This window comes from Setaria viridis, chromosome 2, assembly GCF_005286985.2.
Source record: "Setaria viridis chromosome 2, Setaria_viridis_v4.0, whole genome shotgun sequence".
Lineage (NCBI taxonomy): Eukaryota > Viridiplantae > Streptophyta > Magnoliopsida > Poales > Poaceae > Setaria > Setaria viridis.
In genome coordinates this window covers 7,077,590-7,099,414 of record NC_048264.2, presented here as the reverse complement: position 1 = coordinate 7,099,414, position 21,825 = coordinate 7,077,590, and the positions used below count along the sequence as shown (strand labels likewise).

At 46.1% G+C, this 21,825-nt stretch overlaps 2 protein-coding genes across 2 annotated transcripts; one reads left to right on the top strand and one right to left on the bottom strand.

Moving 5' to 3' along the window:
- Window positions 1-587: 587 nt before the first annotated feature.
- Window positions 588-6,450, top strand: LOC117843626 (probable cellulose synthase A catalytic subunit 8 [UDP-forming]). Its single transcript, XM_034724278.2, has 14 exons — window positions 588-888; window positions 1,001-1,193; window positions 1,578-1,828; window positions 1,912-2,011; window positions 2,106-2,295; window positions 2,731-2,997; window positions 3,089-3,434; window positions 3,521-3,658; window positions 3,792-3,917; window positions 4,003-4,215; window positions 4,323-4,581; window positions 4,727-4,929; window positions 5,162-5,512; window positions 5,595-6,450. The coding sequence occupies exons 1-14, from the start codon at window positions 865-867 to the stop codon at window positions 6,177-6,179; spliced, it is 3,246 nt and encodes a 1,081-aa protein (XP_034580169.1). The 5' UTR covers window positions 588-864; the 3' UTR covers window positions 6,180-6,450.
- Window positions 6,451-8,765: 2,315 nt separating this feature from the next.
- Window positions 8,766-10,367, bottom strand: LOC117844037 (probable LRR receptor-like serine/threonine-protein kinase At3g47570). The gene is made up of 2 exons (XM_034724819.1): window positions 9,287-10,367; window positions 8,766-9,169 (listed from the first exon to the last, which is right to left on the bottom strand). Exons 1-2 carry the CDS (start codon window positions 10,365-10,367, stop codon window positions 8,766-8,768), a joined length of 1,485 nt encoding a protein of 494 aa, XP_034580710.1.
- Between the last annotated feature and the right edge of the window lie 11,458 nt (window positions 10,368-21,825).

Below are 21,825 nucleotides of genomic sequence, written 5' to 3'. Positions count from 1 at the left end.
TCCAAATATTTACTCAAAAATAAGAAAGCCCTCTAAATTTTGATTAAACACGCCAATGGTATAATCTTTGAGATATCGCAAATACCACAGAGTTATTTTAGCTTCCGGCCTTTGCTGCTACTTGTACCATCTCACGAGCTCAACAACACAGAAGTGATTTCAGCTATAAAGCTACAAACTATTCTAAATTCATCATTGGTGTATGATATTCAGCTCCATAATTTGGAGCTGTTGGGCTTAATCATCATTTTATATGGGATCACACATGCCACATTTCACACTTGTGCACCTACCAATTAGACCAACGCCAGCGCTGCACTTCACTCCCACGGTCACATTCTCCGTCGGTGCCCCGTGACCGACAGCGCGCCCTCACTGCCACGCGGGCCCCACGGGGTGCCAGCTCACCCTTCTTCCACCTCCCGCCTCACTGGCACGCTCTCCCCCACCCGGCCACACCCCCAACTCGGCAATAAACAAACCGCAAATCCCGAGCGGCCAAGCCCACCAAACGCATGCAATTAACTCAAATCGAAATCGCCTCGCCGTTTCAATAATCTTTTGTCAATTCTTAATCCCGAGCGTCGAAAGCGACAGCGGAACCAACTCACGTTGCCGCGGCTTCCGCCATCGGTGCGGTGCCCTGTCCTTTTCTCCCCCCTTTCGCTGCCCTGCCTCGCGTAGTTAAGCCCAGCCTCCGCCCCACTACCACTACTAGTAGCAGCACGCGCTCTCTTGCAGCGGGAGATGCGGTGCTGATCCGTGCCAGCACCTGCTCGGATCTCGGGAGTAGCGCCGGCTTCGGCTTCGGCTGCTGCCCAGGGCCAGCCAGCTCCTCGTCGGTTCTTGGCGAGCTCGCGCGCCATGGAGGGCGACGCGGATGCCGTGGTGAGTGGCATGGGGATCGATCCCGGATTCTCAGCTGCATTCCATTTCGTGTTGGGGGTGGATCTTGGGAGAGAAAGACTGAATCTTGTCTGCTGCTGTTGCGTGTGTGCAGAAGTCGGGCAGGCGCGGCGGCGGGCAGGTGTGCCAGATCTGCGGCGACGGCGTGGGCACCACCGCGGAGGGGGACGTCTTCGCCGCCTGCGACGTCTGCGGATTCCCGGTCTGCCGCCCCTGCTACGAGTACGAGCGCAAGGACGGCACCCAGGCGTGCCCGCAGTGCAAGACCAAGTACAAGCGCCACAAGGGTAATTTTTTCTACAGCCTCTTCTCCTTTCCCAATTGTTTTGATCCAGCTTCATCTGATCCCAATTTCGGAACAACTCAACTCGGAAAGTTTCGATCTTTGATCGAGAACAACAGAAATGGTGGGTTCTTTTTGGTTCTGGTGGATCTCATGGCATTTTCGTCAGGGGGAGCATATTGGCTCTGTCGCTATCACTGGATCCTATTTTAGCTTGTAGCAAGGCCTAGTCTTGTCTTTGTGTGAGTTCCGTCGAATTGTAGTTAGGGAGGAAAAAAATAGTAATTGGAGTTGTATATGATGTGACACTATAGACTTTTGGTCAATAATAACAAGTATGATCAATACATTTGTTAAGCATATGCTGAACTTTGAGTGAATCCTTCAGGGAGCCCAGCGATCCGTGGGGAGGAAGGTGATGATACTGATGCCGATGACGCCAGTGACTTCAACTATCCTGCATCTGGCAATGATGACCAGAAGCAGAAGATTGCTGATAGGATGCGCAGCTGGCGCATGAATGCTGGGGGCAGCGGGGATGTTGGCCGCCCAAAGTATGACAGTGGAGAGATCGGACTCACCAAGTATGATAGTGGTGAGATCCCTCGTGGATACATCCCATCTGTCACTAACAGCCAGGTTGGTGCTGCGAATTTTGACATATTTTGCTCAAAATATGTTGGATATGTGCTAGTGCTTACTCTCTTGAATTGGATGCGCAGATCTCGGGAGAAATTCCTGGAGCTTCCCCTGATCACCATATGATGTCCCCTACTGGGAACATTGGCAAGCGTGCTCCATTTCCCTATGTGAATCATTCACGTATGTTTTTTTCTCTCACCATGGTCTCTAACATTTCAGTTTGTAGCAGATGTCTGATGTGAAGATCTGATGATTGTTTCTTGCTCCTTGCCAGCAAATCCATCAAGGGAGTTCTCTGGTAGCATTGGAAATGTTGCCTGGAAAGAGAGAGTTGATGGCTGGAAAATGAAGCAGGATAAGGGAACAATTCCCATGACTAATGGCACCAGCATTGCTCCCTCTGAGGGTCGGGGTGTTGGTGACATTGATGCATCTACTGATTACAACATGGAAGATGCCTTACTGTGAGTCCCAACTCCCTCCGTAGCACACTCATGTTTCACAGAATCATATGTTGTTTAGTACTAAATTGTATTTCGTAATTAGTATCGACTTACATCTACAAAAAGGAAGATATATAAAAAAAGTAGCTTGATTTACTTTAGCTCTGCACATCATTGTAAGAATTTGGAGGCTCACCTTTATGTTCCAACTTCCAAAATTATGGATCTGTTAAGAATTTTATGGAAGGTCACACATCTTAACCTAGAAAGGGGAACACTATATCGCAACAGTTTGTTAAATCTACATAAATGCTCAAACCTGTTATGCTTAAGGCACTGCAATGCTGGGTAATTGTTTCAATGTGTCTTCTCAAGAAAATGTGTATAGAGTAAATTATCCAACCATTTCTTGTTATGCTTTCTGACATAACTAATTTTGTGCCATCTGAATTGCAGGAATGATGAAACTCGGCAGCCTCTATCTAGGAAAGTTCCACTTCCTTCCTCCAGGATCAATCCTTACAGAATGGTCATTGTGCTGCGTTTGGTTGTTCTAAGCATCTTTCTGCACTACCGTATCACAAATCCTGTGCGCAATGCATACCCGTTATGGCTTCTATCTGTTATATGTGAGATTTGGTTTGCTCTTTCCTGGATTTTGGATCAGTTCCCAAAGTGGTTTCCAATCAACCGCGAGACTTACCTTGATAGATTGGCATTGAGGTGATATCTTTTACAGTTCTGTTGTACCTTGTCAAAACACAAACTAGATTTTTTCATATCACTGATATTAGGGTTACATTTTGTCTAACAGGTATGACCGTGAAGGTGAGCCATCTCAGTTGGCTGCAGTTGACATCTTCGTCAGTACAGTCGACCCATTGAAGGAGCCTCCTATTGTCACTGCCAACACTGTTCTATCCATTCTTGCTGTGGATTACCCTGTGGACAAGGTCTCTTGCTATGTATCTGATGATGGAGCTGCAATGCTGACATTTGATGCGTTAGCTGAGACTTCAGAATTTGCTAGAAAATGGGTACCATTTGTTAAGAAGTACAACATTGAGCCTAGAGCTCCTGAATGGTACTTCAGCCAGAAAATTGATTACTTGAAGGACAAAGTCCAGCCTTCATTTGTTAAAGACCGCCGGGCCATGAAGGTTTGTCTTCTTTGTGAATTAAATATATATTCATTTTCTATGTTGTAATCCAATACTAATGTGTCTTAACTGAAAACTTGTTGCAGAGAGAATATGAAGAATTTAAAGTTAGGGTAAATGGCCTTGTTGCTAAGGCACAGAAAGTTCCAGAGGAAGGATGGATCATGCAGGATGGCACACCATGGCCAGGAAACAATACCAGGGACCATCCTGGAATGATTCAGGTTACCATATTTCTAATACAGAATGGAACTTCTGTTACTCAACTGACTGCTAATGTGCCTGATAATATCTTTTTTTTTCTTTTCTCTTGAAAGGAATTTTCTTTGCTAACTCCTCTTTCTTGATCATACTCAGGTTTTCCTTGGTCACAGTGGTGGCCTTGATACTGAGGGCAATGAGCTTCCCCGTTTGGTCTATGTTTCTCGTGAGAAGCGTCCTGGATTCCAGCATCACAAGAAAGCTGGTGCCATGAATGCTCTTGTAAGTAGTTATATGTTACACAAATGTCAAAATTATCAACTTCACTTCCATATGTTGGTTCTGATGGCAGCTTTCTCTTCCATAGGTTCGTGTCTCAGCTGTGCTTACCAATGGACAGTACATGTTGAATCTTGATTGTGATCACTACATCAACAACAGCAAGGCTCTTAGGGAAGCTATGTGCTTCCTTATGGATCCTAACCTAGGAAGGAGTGTCTGCTATGTTCAGTTTCCACAAAGGTTCGATGGTATTGATAGGAATGATCGATATGCCAACAGGAACACCGTGTTTTTCGATGTACGCCTCAAATCATGTTTTAAAATTCTCCATTAATATCAAGACTATTGGGTGAACAAGTTTTAAAGTTTCTAACTAAATTTCTGGGGCATTTCTGTTTACCACAGATTAACTTGAGGGGTCTCGATGGCATTCAAGGACCAGTTTATGTGGGAACTGGTTGTGTTTTCAACAGAACAGCTCTATATGGTTATGAGCCCCCAATTAAGCAAAAGAAGAAGGGTGGTTTCTTGTCATCACTCTGTGGTGGCAGGAAGAAGACAAGCAAATCAAAGAAGAAGGGCTCAGACAAGAAAAAGTCACAGAAGCATGTGGACAGTTCCGTGCCAGTATTCAATCTTGAAGATATTGAGGAGGGAGTTGAAGGTACACCTTTATGTTTATAGATATTCATGGCTAAGACTAATTTTTAATTTCTCAAATTTGTACCTTTTTGTTGCATGCTGTTTTTACTTGTATATTTTTGGTGTTCTAAAACATGTATGCATGTTGGCATTTATTGATATGTCAGGTGCTGGATTTGATGATGAGAAATCACTTCTTATGTCTCAAATGAGCTTGGAGAAGAGATTTGGCCAATCCGCAGCTTTTGTTGCCTCCACTCTGATGGAATATGGTGGTGTTCCTCAGTCTGCAACTCCAGAATCGCTTCTGAAAGAAGCTATCCATGTCATAAGTTGTGGCTATGAGGACAAGTCTGAGTGGGGAACTGAGGTAACGTAACAATCCTCACATCAACACTGTTTTCATTTTTCTTATGGAGAAGGGGTGGATATACAAATAACATGGAACTGAAGTAATGAGCAACTGTGAGCACATGATTGTGAACCCTTAGTTCACATCACACCTTTTGTTCTATTGTCGTTGCAATTTGATGACCATATGTTGAAGTTAGCATGAGTAAGACTTTCTTGGTCAATGGTAACAAGTTTGTTTCAAATTGCAGATTGGGTGGATCTATGGTTCTGTGACAGAAGATATTCTTACTGGATTCAAGATGCATGCACGAGGCTGGCGGTCAATTTACTGCATGCCTAAGCGGCCAGCTTTCAAGGGATCTGCTCCCATCAATCTTTCAGATCGTCTGAACCAAGTGCTCCGGTGGGCTCTTGGTTCTGTGGAAATTCTTTTCAGCCGGCATTGCCCCTTATGGTATGGCTATGGAGGACGCCTGAAGTTCTTGGAGAGATTTGCTTACATTAACACCACCATCTACCCCCTTACGTCTATCCCACTTCTCATATACTGTGTTCTGCCTGCCATCTGTCTGCTCACTGGGAAGTTCATCATCCCAGAGGTAAGCATCGGTTACACAAAATTGTTCTTTATTACAAGGAGCATGGAACAAAAATGCTGACTGAATCTATTTTGGAATGCAGATTAGCAACTTTGCTAGTATTTGGTTCATCTCTCTCTTTCTTTCAATTTTTGCCACTGGTATCCTTGAGATGAGGTGGAGTGGTGTTGGCATTGACGAATGGTGGAGGAATGAACAATTCTGGGTTATTGGAGGTATCTCTGCCCATCTTTTCGCCGTCTTCCAGGGTCTTCTCAAGGTGCTTGCTGGTATCGACACCAACTTTACTGTCACCTCAAAGGCCAATGATGAAGAAGGTGATTTTGCGGAGCTCTACATGTTCAAGTGGACAACCCTTCTCATCCCACCAACAACCATCTTGATTATCAACCTGGTCGGTGTTGTTGCTGGTATCTCCTATGCGATCAACAGCGGTTACCAATCATGGGGGCCACTCTTTGGCAAGCTCTTCTTCGCCTTCTGGGTGATTGTTCATTTGTACCCCTTCCTTAAGGGTCTCATGGGTAGGCAAAACCGTACCCCAACCATCGTCGTCGTCTGGGCAATCCTTCTTGCTTCAATCTTCTCCTTGCTGTGGGTTCGTGTCGACCCGTTCACCACCCGTGTCACTGGCCCAAACACCCAAACATGTGGCATCAACTGCTAGGAACGTGGGGGATTGTAGAAACAGAAAAATACCCCGAGTCATGTTTTTGAGAATACGAAAGTGCCCCTGCCACCAATTGTCTGTTAAGTTATAAGTAGGTGGCTTTATTTACAGCTACGTACAGACCAGGAGATATTGTTTATCAGAAAGTTACTTGTGTTGATATGCATTCTTTTGTTGATAAGTTATACTACTTTGTGGAGAGTGGCTGACAGACGAGTTTTGTAATGTTATCAAGAACAAGAAAATAAGTTAGTTTGCATTCTTTTAAGTATCATCTAGTTTACTCATCTCTTGCAGTATTTACGTCAGAGAATATGAGATCGATCATTCTTCATTTGTATAATCAATCCGGTGCTCAAGATGTGCTGTAATTGATTGATGCAGAAGCATGTTTTAATGGACTGTAAATAAGGTCGCAGTAAATACTAATAGGCTGCTGAAAAAGATCAAAGCATACATTCATAATCTTTTTCTTCGTACGTGAAACTTGTGTGTTCTGATTACAAACATCAAGTGTTCGAACTTTTTTGGAATGTTCAAAAGGAGATTTCTGCCATGGGGGGAATCAAAATTCTAAACTACCTTAAAAGATCATGTAAACCAAAAGAGCAATTCCTAGTTGCAACTTTCATCATTGTAGTGTACCTAACATGCTGATTGGAGACATGATCGTTGGCTGCCTTAGTGAAACATCATACCATTGGACATGTACACCTTGGTATGCTTTAGCTTGGGTGTGATCTTGGATTTATGTAGGATAGAGAAGGCTGAATAGTTGACAGTGCACATAACTGTTTGTGGACGAACGGTGGGGGATTAATCTGCCTAGGTTGGTTAGCTGAATTAGGAAACATGAGCATCTTCAAACAATCAAAGAGTAACAAACATGATTGGTCCCCTCCAAGTCCTCATTCCCATCCAGTGACTTGCTATCCGCATGTTGAAAACAAAATCCAGCAGCAGGATACCATACCACTTCTATTTCCACACTGGCTGGAAATATGTTCGCCATCGTGGGTCACTAGGACTTTATATACGCATGTCATGCAGTTCTTGTTGTCATCTATTAAAACGGTTTTCAGAAGGGAGGTGTGAGGAAAACCAAGTTTCCTCTTGATATCATGCATTGAGTGTTGGTAAATGTATACAAACTGATACACATGCAAAAAGTGTTATGAATGTTGGTGTACATGAGCAGAAGCACCATCGATGTACCATGAGCTGTCCGACTTCTCAGTCAATGTGATCCTTATGTTAACTGATCTGAACCAAAAAAGAGTATAAGCAAACAGCTTTGGGAATGAGAATTTGGAAACCATAATGAATCATGCATTTTGTGATGGTCAAATTTCTTAAAAAAAGGAAGAAATTGTAGCATCCGCTGCCTGCATACATAAAGAGAAGAAATTGGCTAGGATCAAATGGTCATTACAGTTTCCTTGCAAAAACTGACCATTATAGATAGAAGGGGAAACACAAGATAAAATGGTCATACCCCTCACACCTTATCGCCATCGCTGCCTGCGCAAGGTTTACCTTACCGGTAAGAGAAAAAACCGAAGGTCACCAAGAAACACGTTTATCGGATTTCTCGAATTCGACGTTTTCCTTTTGGACAAAATTTAGAAAAAACCCTCAGTTTGTATACAAAATAACCTAGATTATTTCCAAAAAATAACCTAGATTATTTCCAAACAACCTAACATGGAAAACAAGACATAACAATGCATAGAAATGGGATAAAATTTAGGGTTTTGGGGAGCCGGGAGGCAGGGGTTTTTGGGCCGAGTTTCTTTGGTTGTGAATTCAAAAGGGCCGAAATTTTTGAGCGGTAAAAAAAACCGGCTCAACGTGATTTCTCTCTTTTTTCTTTCACCGAGAAAATTTTCCCTGTGCCGGCGTCGTGTACCGGCATCTTCTACCCCCTCCCCGTGCGCCGCCGCCGCCCCGGCTTCATCGGCCGTCGTCACCTTCTCCTTCCAGGTGCACTCCCATTTAGCACTAGGGACTCCTCGCTTGCTCGGTGCAGTGGGCGAGAGGTCAATTTCTCGCTTCGTTCTAATTTCCAACCCCGGTTCGATCCCGCAGAAGCTTGTGATCTAGTATGTCTGGGCGAACAGCGGCGGCCTCCTCCCCCCTCTTCCTCTTCACTCTCGGCAGGCGCGGGCCGAGGGCCCCGGGAGCTGCCATGGTTGCGGCGTTATCTGATTTCTAAGGTCAGGGATAACTGAACCATGTTAATTGCCAAATTACCAATGTTTCTTCTGTTTATTTGGTACCCATCTGGAGCTCGACAATGATAATGCAGTAATAACGCAGATTCGACCTTGAGGCTCATTCAAGATCGGATTATATGTGAACAAACGCCAAGATACATGGCACCAACGGCACATTCCAGGAGGGAGAGGGAGCCAGACCTGCATGCATCTCTCATGAGTTGTGCGGAAGAAAGTCGAGGAGCTAGTGGGGACACAGCCACACACACATGGATGGTGAATGCCAATTTGCGATACTCTATTTTACACTTGTGAAATGTATGTTTTTTTTTTGCATTGACATTAGGGGGTAAATTCTTAATCACCCTTATATCTTTGCGCTGCTTGCATATGATCCAGAATGTTGAGTAGTGATGTATAGATCTCTGATAGCATGCATCTCCGTAGCGGCATCGCTCACTGATAGCGGCTCTATGGGCAGTTGCCTTGAGCATAGGACACCAAGCTGGATGACTGAAGACAGACATTCTTTGATACTTGTCATATGCGTTGTATCATTTTTGGTGTTTAGTCCATCATGCAGCCACATATTGGAATCTGCTATCTCCATAACCTTGTCAGGAAGAGATGCCTCAGCAAAATAATGCAGGCTCATCCCATCTCTGAACATATCATCTGTTGGGCTCCTTCCTGTAAACATCTCAATTAAAGTAACACCAAGACTATACACATCACCGTAAGTTGATACTGCAAGCCCTTCTCCATATTCTGCTATAGAGTGAAACAATATGGGGCATTTAAGGTATGTACAAAATTAAAAAAGATGTTTCATGTGCATAGAGCTAATTAGATGCTATCTTGTGAAGTACATGGGCATATCTGAGTTACATGGAGCAATGTATCCTATGGTGCCTCTTATTCCTATGGAGCTATTGGAATTCATTGGATTTTTGCTTGTTGATTGATCTAGAACTCTAGCAATGCCGAAATCCCCAACACGAGCTCCAATGTCCTGATTCAGAAGAATGTTACTTGGCTTTAGATCGCAATGGATGACCGGTGGCTGGCAACTATTGTGAAGATAGTCTAAAGCATCAACGATGTCCACTGCGATATCTAACCTTTGTGACAAGCTGAGTGCTCCTTGTCCATTTTGGCCGTCAACATTTGAGTGGATCCATCTGTCTAAGCTGCCGTTAGCCATAAATTCAAAGACTAGTGCTCTGAAGTCTTGACCCTGGTGGTTGATGCTTGAACAGCATGTAATGATCTTCACAAGGCATCGGTGCCTCACTCTTCTGAGTGCCTTGCATTCAGCCATGAAGCTTTTGTATGATCCTGATTGCTGGAGATTAAATACCTTAACTGCTATGGCAACGGCATGATTTTCTAGAGTGCCTCTATATACTGTACCGTATCTTCCTTTCCCGAGCACATTGGCCTCAGAAAATCCATCTGTTCCTTTTAGTATATCATTATATGGAATCATTGGAAGCTCTATCTCTGTTAATTGAGGTTGCTCATCATCTTTCTTCAATCCTACCTTGGACTTCCTGTAACAAAATCCAGCTAAGGCAAGCCCTGAAAGCAAGAGCATGATGGCTCCTGTTATAGGGATCACTATCCTGAGAAACTTTGGCATGCTTTTCTTTTTCTTCCCTACAGTGGACTTGGTGCATTTTGGGAGATGAAGTTGTTGTATTCCACCACATAATGCATTGTTCCCAAGGATTGACAGTCCTGTTATATTTCTGAAAACCCCTTCTTTTGGTACTTCACCTTGCAAATTGTTGAAGGATAGATCAAGGTGGAGCAGTGATGTTGAATTACCTAACAGTTCTGGGATTGTTCCTGACAAATTATTGTGGGCAAGGTACAAATCCTTCAAGTCAGTGATGGTTGCTAGGTTGCCAGGGATGCTGCCATTCAGTTTGTTGTCTGTTAAGTTCAATAGACTGAGGCCTGCCATGTTCCTGAAAGTAGCAGGTATGCTTCCTTAAATGAATTACCATCCAGAAATAGGATTTCTAGGACTTTGCAGTTGCCAATGGCATCAGGTATTGCACCAGACAATTTGTTTCCTGACAGCCTGAGCTCTTCGATATTTACCAAATTACCAACTTCTGCAGGAAGGGGTCCCTCCAGCAAGTTGTAAGACAAATCGAGAATTGATGAGATTGATGAGAGCTCCATAATTCCTTTAGGAATAAAGCCAGTAAGCTTGTTAATTGATATATCTAGGGCTAAATGTTTTCTGAATTGGCCCCTCCAAGCTGTTGGCATATGCACCAACCACAATGATTTAAGTGAGGTTTCCGATGGAAGATGGTATACGTGCTTCAAAGTTGTTAGAATTCAAAATTAGATAGCACAATCGTGTAAGCTTCCCTATGCTTTCAGGAATGACCCCAGTGTAAGCTTCCCTATGCTTTCAGGAATGACCCCAGTGAGTAAGTTGTCTCTAAAATCAAGATACTCAAGCCTTCCCAAATTTCCAATATCTGATGGGATGAGACCAGATATGTTGTTGCTGGTAGTCCGCAGCCATTGGAGGTTGGTGGACAAATTAGCCAACGAACTTGGCAGTTTCCCTGCGAACTTGTTCCATCCAATGATTAACTTTTGTAATCTGCTACAATTCGTCAAAGAAGCAATATGTTCCCACTCTTCCTCGTTGTTTGCCTCTAACATGTTGTCTTCCAGAATCAACACTTCCAGATTTTGCAATCTACCCAATCTGGAAGGAACAATTCCGGCAAAACTATTGTTCTCCACGTAAAGCATCTGCAGCTTGGACAGATTAGTTATTGATTGTGGAAGAGCTCCAGAAAATCGGTTTCCTCCAATGAAAATCTCTTGGATGCTCGGAAAGCTTTTCCCCAGATCAATTGGTAGACGGCCATGCAGATTGTTGTCTGCTGTGTAAAAGTAATTAAGAGATGACAGGTTGTACAGGGAAGGAGGAAGCAAACCAGAGATATTATTAACAGAGAGCTGAAGGAAAGTGAGATATGGATTGTTCCCAATGCTTGAAGGGATTGATCCCTCAAGGTAGTTCAACGACAAGGACAACTCGATCAACCGGGAAAGGTTCCCAAGAGACGATGGGATGGTTCCGGTGATGCTGTTATTGAACAGCACTAGATATGAGAGAGACGGCATGTTGCCAATCTCATCCGGTATGCTTCCCCGTGTCCCCTTGTTGCTATTGATGTGCATCGTATCCAGGCTGGTGCAGCGGCTGATGTTCCTTGGGATGACACCAGTGAGCATGTTTGTGCTCAGGTCAATGAGCCGGAGGCGCGTTAGGGAGCCGATGGTGGGAGGGATCTCGCCTTGAAGGATGTTGAAGCTCTGGTTGAGTGAACGCGGGAAGGTAAGGTTGCCGATGACAGGGGAGATGGTGCCGGTGAGCCCCTGGGAGAAGAGGTCCAGGGCGACCACCCTCAACCGGTGCCTCTCTCGTCGCCCCCATGGCCTCTCGAAGACGTTTCTGCGGTTGCAATGTTGGTTGCCGTGGCGAAGAGCAGCAGCAGCAGCTGCTGGTGGATCTACCAGTCTCCTCACGAACTCACGAAACTCTATGATCGCTCAGGTGTATGGTAAACACGTACACATTCACAAGCAGAGGCAGACGCGAGAAATCTCTTTTTCACGGCACTGCACACCACTTCTATTCTTTCTTTTTCTAAATACGCAGGAGAACTGTGTATCTTTATATTAAAAGAAAAAAGTTTTCATACATCACGAGCCTATACAGGCGTACGCACACGAGTTTAGGTATATTTTAGCTTACATTACACCACCACAACGACAATACAAAAGGTACAGATAGGCTGAGATCAGAATACTGATCTAAAACACCTGATGGCACCGGCCAGCCTACGACAGCTAGGTGTTTTGTACCGGAGGCTCACCAGAGTTGCCCTTCCTGAATGATCTCGTGCAGCAACTGTGAGGCACCTTTTGGTGGTGATCTTACAAACACCCTTTCATTGTGTTCCTTCCATATTTTCCATGAAACAACCATAAACGCCGAGTCGAAGCCTTTCCTTTGCCCTGAATGGACACCGCTTCTCTTGCTGAGCTACTAGTCTAACAGCCGGACTTCATTTGCCGGGATGGCGTTGTGTAGGTTCAGTACTGCACTGACTTGATGCCACACTTGCATAGCGAATGAGCACCTGGAGAAGAGGTGATCTGCAGTTTCTGGTTCCTGATCACGCAGGCCACAAGGCGCATGTTCCTGCAATCCTCGCCTCTGCCTCCTGGCAGCTGTCACAGCACTTCTATTCTCTTCACCACAGCCTCATGAACGCGGTAATTACAACGACTTAAATAAACACGCACGCACACACTGGTTGAGCCACGTCTGGCCGCGCGACCCGGCTAAACTCTCCCGTGGTCACTAATCACCTTCCTACATGCGAGGCACATCTCTCTACACGCAGATCACCACTAACGACTACATGCATGAGCTATCTGATCCACTTTTCTCGCCATGACTCGTTCACTTAGACTTGGCTACAACTCCAAGCCAACGTGCGCCTGCATGACTGATCAGACTAACAAACACATGCATCTGCTGATTTTCTCCTAAGCACTCGCCATGTCTCGACCAGGCACCTGGCCGCACACCACAACACATACTCACACTCACGTCATGGCTGCCGATCTGCTTGCACTTGCAGGTCCTGGCCACTACGCCATGCTGCACGACAGACACGGACACTACTAACTTGAACTCAACGATGCACTGAACATAAAGCAACACGTACAACAAGATTAAATCTAACATCTGATTCTCAAGAGCAACATGCTGGCTGATGATTTGCTATGGTTGTTTCGCATGAGCCACTTCGCCATGGATCGGTGCAGGTTCCCGCTATAAAGGACTGGTTACTGGTAGTCTTTCTCAATGGTGCTGCCTCTTCTATCAGTTCTATTAACAAAATTGCACGTAGTCGGAAAAAAAATAGAGCTCTTTTACGGTACACAATACTACTATTTAGTGGTATATAGAATAGAAGATCTAACTGTCCATGAATAATTTAGTAATTATAACATTGTAAAAAGTGAGATTCCAAATGGAAAGATTTTGTAGACTTTATGCTAGTATCAAAAAAATATTATTGTGGTGTTATTTGTGTTCTTTTTTCTTGATACCCTTATACTACCTATACCACTTATGTATACTACCCTTTACCCATACCACATGTGAAGTTTTGAGTAGTATACAATTAATCTTGGTCATCAGATATTTTTATACTAGTCCTTTTAAAACACCAATATAACATAGTATTATATACCGTAAAAGAGCTCAAAAAAATATCTATCGGAAATCCTTGAAAGGAAACTCAGCCTGGCTTACGGGTCTTGTTGCCCTCGCCGCTGGCTCTCTGTCCGCCACATTTTTTCCGCAGGAGGCTGAGGTTCCACTGCTTCTTCCATTCAACCGTCTCAGGGAACATGGCACCCATAGTAGGATTGATCTTGTCCAACGGATAGACATTGCCATTCATGTCGCTTTTTGCACTCGAATATCTTCACCACTACAAACCAACCCCGATAGTTCATTGTGATCTCAAGCCAAGCAATATTCTCCTTGACAATGACATGGTTGCCCATGTTGGTGATTTTGGGCTCGCAAGATTTGTGCATCAAGACCAGACCAACCCCTCAGATATATCAAGTGGTTGGGCTACAAGAAGGGGAACCATTGGATATGCTCCTCCAGGTCAGGTTCTAACAAGTACACTGCATTTTACTTTCATGATTGGTTGAAAATTGAAATCCACAAGCAAGTAAAATGCATTGCTCCTTTTTCTATCATTTAACATTGTAACTGTAGCATTGCTGATAGTCTTCTTTTAATTGCTCAATATGTGTGTTCCAAACAGAGTATGGACTGGGTAACAGAGTCTCAATCTATGGTGACATGTACAGCTTCGGAGTACTATTGTTGGAAATTTTCACAGGAAAAAGACCAACAGATAGCAACTTCGTCCAAGACCTCAACCTTCATAGGTACGTGCAAATAGCACTGCAAGATCAGCAAGTCACCAGTGTGGTAGACCAACAGTTACTGCCAGTACAAGATCCAGAGAAATTATAGTTGCCTGTGTTACTTCAATCCTGCAGATCGGAATTCTGTGCTCGAAGGAACTTCCAAAAGACCGCTTGCTGATTGGTGATGCCTTGAGAGAGCTTCACAGAATCAAAGACAATTATAACCAGTTGCACTTATTAAGTACATAGAACTTTCTGAAACACAGGATTTCCATATCCAGAACCATTTTACAGTATTCCGTGATCAGAACAGATACCAGGTCCTTGACTGCACTCAACCAAGTGTTGCGCTTTTTACTTTGAAAAAGACATGAAAGCTTAGGATTGACGTTGCATACACAATGGACGCCAGTATCGCATCCACCTGCACATCAGGGTCTAGAGTACATTGTTAGATTATCTTAATATATGATGTGGCCCATGTAATTAAAGAGAATGATTTTCATATGAAAAGATCGTAGTGTGTGTTTCTTTGAAGATCTATTAATGTTTTACTCCAATTATTCAGAGATATGTTGTTTTGCTATCTACATAATACATACTCATAAGGCAACTTTTTTGCATCCAACTTCTACTCTGGCATTATGCGGTTATGCCTGTCATCAGGCAATCTGCAGAAATAGATGAATGGTATAAATGGAGGGAAAACAGAGGTAAAGCTCTTGTTCCAAACCTGCTGAAGTTCTCATCAGTCACCAATAATAAACTGTTCAGCAACCAAAACATGCATGATGCATTGTTACATTTTTAAAAGAAATGATGCATCATTATGGATTCTACTGCCTGCTGGCATGTTTAACCAATACTACATTTTCTGCTTCACCAATTCACTTTGTTCTTCTCATGAACTTTTGAGTAAGATCTTTGAGCGCTTGCCTCGAGTTAAGCACAACTTGATCCTCGCTATCAGGAAGATCATCGATAGCGCCCGCTGCCAGTTTTGCATGTTCAGCAGCAACAGACCTCGTCCTCTCGATTCCCTGACTTTTTGAAAGGTATTTGAGGGCAAAATTGAGCAGTTCTGAGACCACACTAGACAATTTATGAGCATTTCACAACCCAAATAGTTGCATTATATTACTGGAAACAAAGAAAAGTACACTTTCCTTTCAAAAAAAAATACACTTGCAATACGTACCGTCTTATAACATTTAAAGGGTCATCAAATCCCTATTCAACAATCTCATGCAGTTCAGGGAATTCTTCCATCGCAAAAAGTATGGGAGCTATCACAATTCCCTGTCCATACAGGGCATATATGATTCCTTACATGTCATTGATATCTTAAAAAGTAAAATACTACTGAGGAAATATTGAGTGAATAACTGTATTACTTGATGGATATCAGACAAGGAGGCTTTGCCTAGTGAAGCTGATGTGCCTTTGAAATCGAGGATGTCATCGATCAACTGATATGCTATGCCCTGGAAGAGAGAGTGTAGGTCATTTTAACAGTTCATTTGTCTAGCAAAAATAGGAACAGCTTCTGTCTAAGGAAAAATACAACACACCAAGTGTCTGCCATACTGATAAGCAAGAGCTTGTACTTCTGTTGTTTGCTCAGCGAGGACAGCAATAGCTTTGCAGCTGTCTTGTAGTATGTCTTCTGCAAATAATAGTCCATGTTGTACAAGCATCCATGAACAGGTGTCACATTTGAAAGCAAATATGGCTAGGGAAATTGTGGATTGATTATGAAGGTGCATAGCATGTACATATACATAGGATAGCGTCCTAGGGTTAGGAGGAGCCCTTGCCTATCCTACAATAAACCCTGGGCCTGACCTGACTGGGGCCGGTGGCATGGCACAGGCGCCTATCAAGGGGCCGGCAGCACATGGGCCTAGCCGGGCTCTAGCCCAATTACACATATTCTAACACGCTCCCGCAGTCTAATCGTCGGTACCACAAATGTTTAGACTGGATCTAAACTCTGTGAATACAGAAGAAGGCAACCCCTTGGTGAAGATGTCGGCGTACTAAGATGATGTGGGAACATGTAGTACTCGAGCGTCACCCATAGCAACACCCTCCCGAACAAGTGAAGATCGAGCTCAATATGTTTGGTGCGCTGATGCTGAACCGGGTTGGAGGACATGTAGACCGCGTTGATATTGTCACAATACACCAAGGAGGCACAGCGAAGTGGGGCATGGAGCTCCTGAAGAAGCTGGCACGGCCAGGTAGCTTCGGCGATGGCATTGGCCACGACGCGATACTCAGCTTCGGCACTAGACTTGGAGACGGTGTGCTATCACTTGGAGGACCAAGAAACCAAGTTGTCGCCAAGGAAGACCGTATAGCCGGAAGTGGATTTGCGAGTGTCTGGACAGCCTGCCCATTCAGCATCAGAGTATACCACCAGTGAATCCTGACCTGAACACGGACGCAGTAGTAGGCCGAGATGGAGAGTGCCACGGATGTACCAGAGGATGCGCTTCAGGGCAGCAAGATGAGGCTCTCGCGGATCATGCATGTGGAGACAGATTTGCTAAACGGCGTAGGCAATATCCAGCCTGGTGAAAGTGAGATACTGCAAAGCGCCGGCGAGACTGTGAAAATCCGAGGCATTGGTGACAGGGGCACCTGAAGCAGCCGACACCTTGGGATTGGTGTCAATGGGAGTGGAGCACGGCCTACACTCAGCCATGCCAGCACGATCCAGGATATCAAGCATGTACTGCCGCTGAGACAACAGAAATCCTCCACTAACAACAGGCTGCATATGCATACCCAGGAAGTGATGAAGAGGCCCAAGATCCTTCATAGAGAACTCCCGCTGCAAAGCCTGAAGAATCTATCACAGCAACATTGGGGAAGAAGCCGTGAGTACAATGCCATCAACATAGAGCAAGAGATACGCGATCTCGGTGCCTCGGTGAAACACAAACAGCGAGGTGTCAGACTTGGCCTCCACAAAGCCAACAGACTGATAATAAGCTGCAAACTAACTATGCTAGGTGCGAGGAGCTTGCTTCAGGCCGTACAGAGACTTGTTGAGGCGGCAAACGAAGTCTGGATGAGCAGAATCCTCAAAACCAGCAAGCTGAGCACAATACACAGTCTCGGAAAGAGTGCCATCGAGAAATGCATTCTTGAATGTAGTTGGTGAACAGGCCAGTGACGAGAGAGTGCCAGCGATAGAACTGTCCAGACAGTAGCAGGCTTGACGATCGGACTGAAAGTCTCATCCAAGTCCACCCCTGGCCACTGAGTGAAGCTGCAAAGAACCCATCGAGCCTTCTACCAATCAAGAGAGCCATCCGAATTGAACTTGTGCTTGAATATCCACTTACCAGTGACAATATTAGCATGCAACGGACGAGGCACAAGCTCCCATGTGTTGTTCTAGAGAAGCGTCGCATGCTCATCTTCCATAGTAGCCCGCCAATTAGGATCAATGAGGGCACTGTGGAAGGACTTTGGAACCAGAGACAATGGCGCAGTGTGGAATAGAATAGGCTGACGGAACCCAAGCATGGCACGGGTGGTCATGCCATGCTGGTTGATGACGGGCGGAACAACGACAGCTCCTTTGGGAAGGACTGGAGCCCGAGCTCTTGGATCGGTGCCTGGTGCGCTGGTGGTGGGGCCGGCATCAAAGGCTGACGGCGGTGATGGGAGATGAGGGGTGGCAGAGCGGTGCGTGTAGATGAAGCGGAGTGGCGTCGAGTTGAAGCTAGGAGGGACCCATGGAGCCGGGGGGCAAGCCAGTGCTAGGGACCCACCAGGCGACGACACTCCAGGGGCACTAGCGGGAACTCCAGGGGACGCGCCAGGGGTGCCAGCGGGAACTCCAGGTCCGCTAGCAGGGGTGCCGAGGTGACGCTAGGAGGTGTCGGTGGGCTCTGGCGACGCACCAAGGGCGCCAGCGGGGGCGGAGGACGTGCCAGGGGCGCGGAAGGGCACCAGTAGGGGTGCCAGGGCGCCGGGGCGACGCTAGGGGGCGTCGAGGCAGCATTGGGAGGCACTAGCAGGGGCGTCGGGGCAACACCAAGAGGCACCGGGACGGCGCCAGTGGGCGTCAGGAGGGGCACCGTAGGGGGCACGATGGGGGGTGCTGACGGCGCCAGTGGGACCTGCAGGCAAAGCGGGTTGTAACGTTCTTTTGGGAACCGGCACAGGGTCAGTAGCAACTTCCAAAAAACTGTAATCCACCAGGGAAGGTGGAGAGGAATTCTCAGCGTAGAGAAATGAGGACTCATCAAAGGTGACATGTCGGGAGATGATGATTCAGTTAGAACCAAGGTCAAAACAGCGGTACCCTTTATGATGAGCGGAATATCCAAGAAAAATACACGAGGTGGACCATGGTGCTAACTTGTGATTGACTGTGGTGGAAATGTTGGGATAACATCTACAACCAAAGATGCGGAGGTGATCATAGGACGGTGCAGTGCCGTACAACACCTCATGTGGAGTGCGGAAAGCAAGGGTCTTGGTAGGTAGCATGTTGAGCAGATATGTCACGGCGTGGAGAGCTTTGACCCAATAGTGAGGGGGAAGCCTTGCTTGGAAGAGGAGGGAGTGGAGGATGTTGTTCATAGTGCAAATGATCTGCTCAGCTCGACCATTTTGCGGCGACATGTATGGGCATGACATGCGGAAGTGGACGCCATGGGAGAGGAAGAACGTGCGGGCGCTGGAGTTGTGAAACTCATGATTGTTGTCGCACTGGACGGCCTTAATGGTGGCGCCAAAGTGTATAGTCACATAGGAAAAGAAGTTAGCAAGGGTATCAAACGTGTCAAATTTCAATCGCAGGGGAAACTCAAGAAAAATGGGAGCAATCATCAAGAATAATCAAGTAGTATTTAAAACCCGAGATGCTAGGAATAGGTGACGTCCAAAGATCAAAATTCCTGGAGGCTCGAGAGGAGGACACCTGAAAGGGAAGATGGGTGTGTCGTCCGAGCTGGCACACATGACAGAGAGACGAGCTAATGTCTTTATTACATGATGGTAAAATGTGCGCAAGACGGGAAAGGGATTCCATCCCGGGATGGCCGAGACGGTGATGCCAGGCTGTAGAGGTGGTGCCAACAGTGAGAGCAGCAGCAGGGAGGTGCAAGGGGTATAGTGGACCCGAACTATTGCACCCGACGATCACGTTCCTGGATCGAAGATCCTTCACAGAACAACCAGACGGGTCAAATTCAGCAGTTATTATCGGTAGTAAACTGGCGCACGAAAATAAGATTCTTAATAAGCTTGTGGGAAACAAGGACATTATTAAGATGCAAAGAACCGAGAAGAATCGTTGTGCCAGTAGAAGTGATAGGGAGTAAAGAACCGTCATCGACAACAATAGCTGAAGGAAAAGGGTACCACTGGGTGAAATTGTGCAAAAGAGAATGAGCATCAGAGGTCATATGGGAGGTAGCACCTTAGTCGAAGTACCACTCATGCTGCTGCGGCTGGTTCAGCATCATAGTGATGAAGGTGGAGGCGAGGGACTGCTAATCCCACAACAGTGTGCTGGCGGTGGTGCTCAAGTGGACAGAGGGCTGGTACGGCGTGTAACACCTGCCATTTTGATCATCAAAGTGACTTTGAAGAATTAGAAGTAATTCGAGAAGAAAAGAAAAAGAAATAGGCCAAAAATCAAATTCGGGTCAAATTTGGCCGAAATTTGAATTTTGAATTTGAAATTCAGAAAAATTCGGCAAAAATATGGAATAAAAGTTTAAGAGTGACTAGAACTTAAGGATCAAGAATTTGGAACAGAACTGATCCAAAATATCTCAAAAGAATCAAAGAAAGAAAATGGAAAACTGAACTTACTGTTCATCGTCCGAAAACAGGAATTCAGAAAAACAGCAGCAGAGTCCATTTTCAAAATTAAATTCTGATGAATTTTTCAAGTAAGTGGATCAGGACAACTATACCATGTTAAAGTGTGGACTTTGGACTACTAGATTTGGGTGTTGTTGGCCAGGAACAGGGAAGGGAACAATTTCGAATTTGAGCTCAAAGTCAGCACATGGTCACGGGTTGACTGTCCTGCTGAAATGACTAAGTCTGAAACAGTAGCATGTAAGCAAGTTTAGAGCAAAATTCAACACAATCTAGTGCAAGGGGTATAAGTGATTATGGGCAAAATGGAATCCCTGGATGTTGTAGAACATAATTGGGAAGAAGTTGGACTACAGAAAGAGGATTTGGACCACCGAAATGAATCACTAAGTCGGGCAAATGATCACATCGAATGACTGACGAAACTGAATGGAAGGGTAAAAGGGTTCAGTCATTTGCCCGAGAAAAATTCAAATTTGAAGACTTTTGGATGTTTATCTTGGGCAAAGGTTTATAGATGAATTGGAAAGCTCGAGATTATCTACAACTTTGGTTAAGACACATATGCACCGTCGGATTGGAAATCAACCGTGGGGAAGCTCTGAATTTTCGGGCGCCGGAGATTAGGAAGGGGAAGAGCAGCAGAGCAGGCAGGACGTGTCGCCGCCGCCGCTCTCGGTCGCTCACCAGCACAGCGGCTACGCCACCTCATCACCACGCAAGCCTACGAGTAGGCCACGGTGTTGCCCATGCGCGCGGTAAACCGTTCGTATATTTACCGCTCCCGCGCCGCCGTTTCTACCGCCGTCTTTTTACCGCCGCCGCTTCCTCTGTCCGAGCTGCCGCCGCCGAGCAAAATACTCCCACCACACCATACCTCCCATCGATTCCTTCCGTCCACACCTCCGCCCACACCCCACCAGCAACCCTAGCGGCTTGTTGCCCAGCTTCTTCGCCGGCACGCCATAGACCGCCGCCGTTTCTGTCCGCCGTCGCCGCGCCTCCCGCTCACGGTGAGCACCCCCTTGCGCTTGTTCTCTTCCTTCTTGGGTGGTCTTAGGCAGGTCCTTAGGATGCTAGGATGGTGTCGTGGTAGTCGTTGGGGTGGTTTGTGCCGTCGTCGTGAATAGCGGCGACTGGCCGTAGGTGCCGCCGCCTGCCGCCGTGGAGGGAATGGCTCCGGCCATCTCCCGAGGAGCTGTTGCCGCGCACGGGTGCGTGAAGGCACAGAGGTGCTGTCCTGACCTAGTCCCGCCGCCGGTAGGGCGCCGGCCGGTGAGTCGCGCCGCCCCCTGTCGTGCACGTTTTGGCGGGAGGAAGAGGAAGGCGCTGGAGCCTTGGGCCCGCGCGTCAGTGGGGAAGAGAGGGAGAAGGGGTCGGCCGGTAGGACGCGGAGGCCAGTTGGGCCGCGGCCTTAAAGGCCCAGGAGCGCGCGCGCGGTCGACCGTGGAGGAGAAGGGGCCGGAGGCCCGGAAGGAAAGGCAGGCCGCGCCGCGGGAAAAGAGAAAAAGGAAAAAGGGGCTGTTGGGCCGGTAACGGACCGGGGAAAGGAAAAAGAAAAA

What these genes read in the sequence shown, in the direction of transcription:
- LOC117843626 (XM_034724278.2), top strand. Translation starts at nt 865, where the DNA reads ATGGAGGGCGACGCGGATGCCGTG. An exon ending in CAAGTACAAGCGCCACAAGG is followed by an intron (nt 1,194 to 1,577) that starts GTAATTTTTTCT and finishes TGAATCCTTCAG; the next exon opens with GGAGCCCAGCGATCCGTGGG. An exon ending in GGAAGTTCATCATCCCAGAG is followed by an intron (nt 5,513 to 5,594) that starts GTAAGCATCGGT and finishes TTTGGAATGCAG; the next exon opens with ATTAGCAACTTTGCTAGTAT.
- LOC117844037 (XM_034724819.1), bottom strand. Translation starts at nt 10,367, where the DNA reads ATGGCAGGCCTCAGTCTATTGAACTTAACAGACAACAAACTGAATGGC. An exon ending in CATAGGATACATTGCTCCAT is followed by an intron (nt 9,170 to 9,286) that starts GTAACTCAGATA and finishes TTCACTCTATAG; the next exon opens with CAGAATATGGAGAAGGGCTT.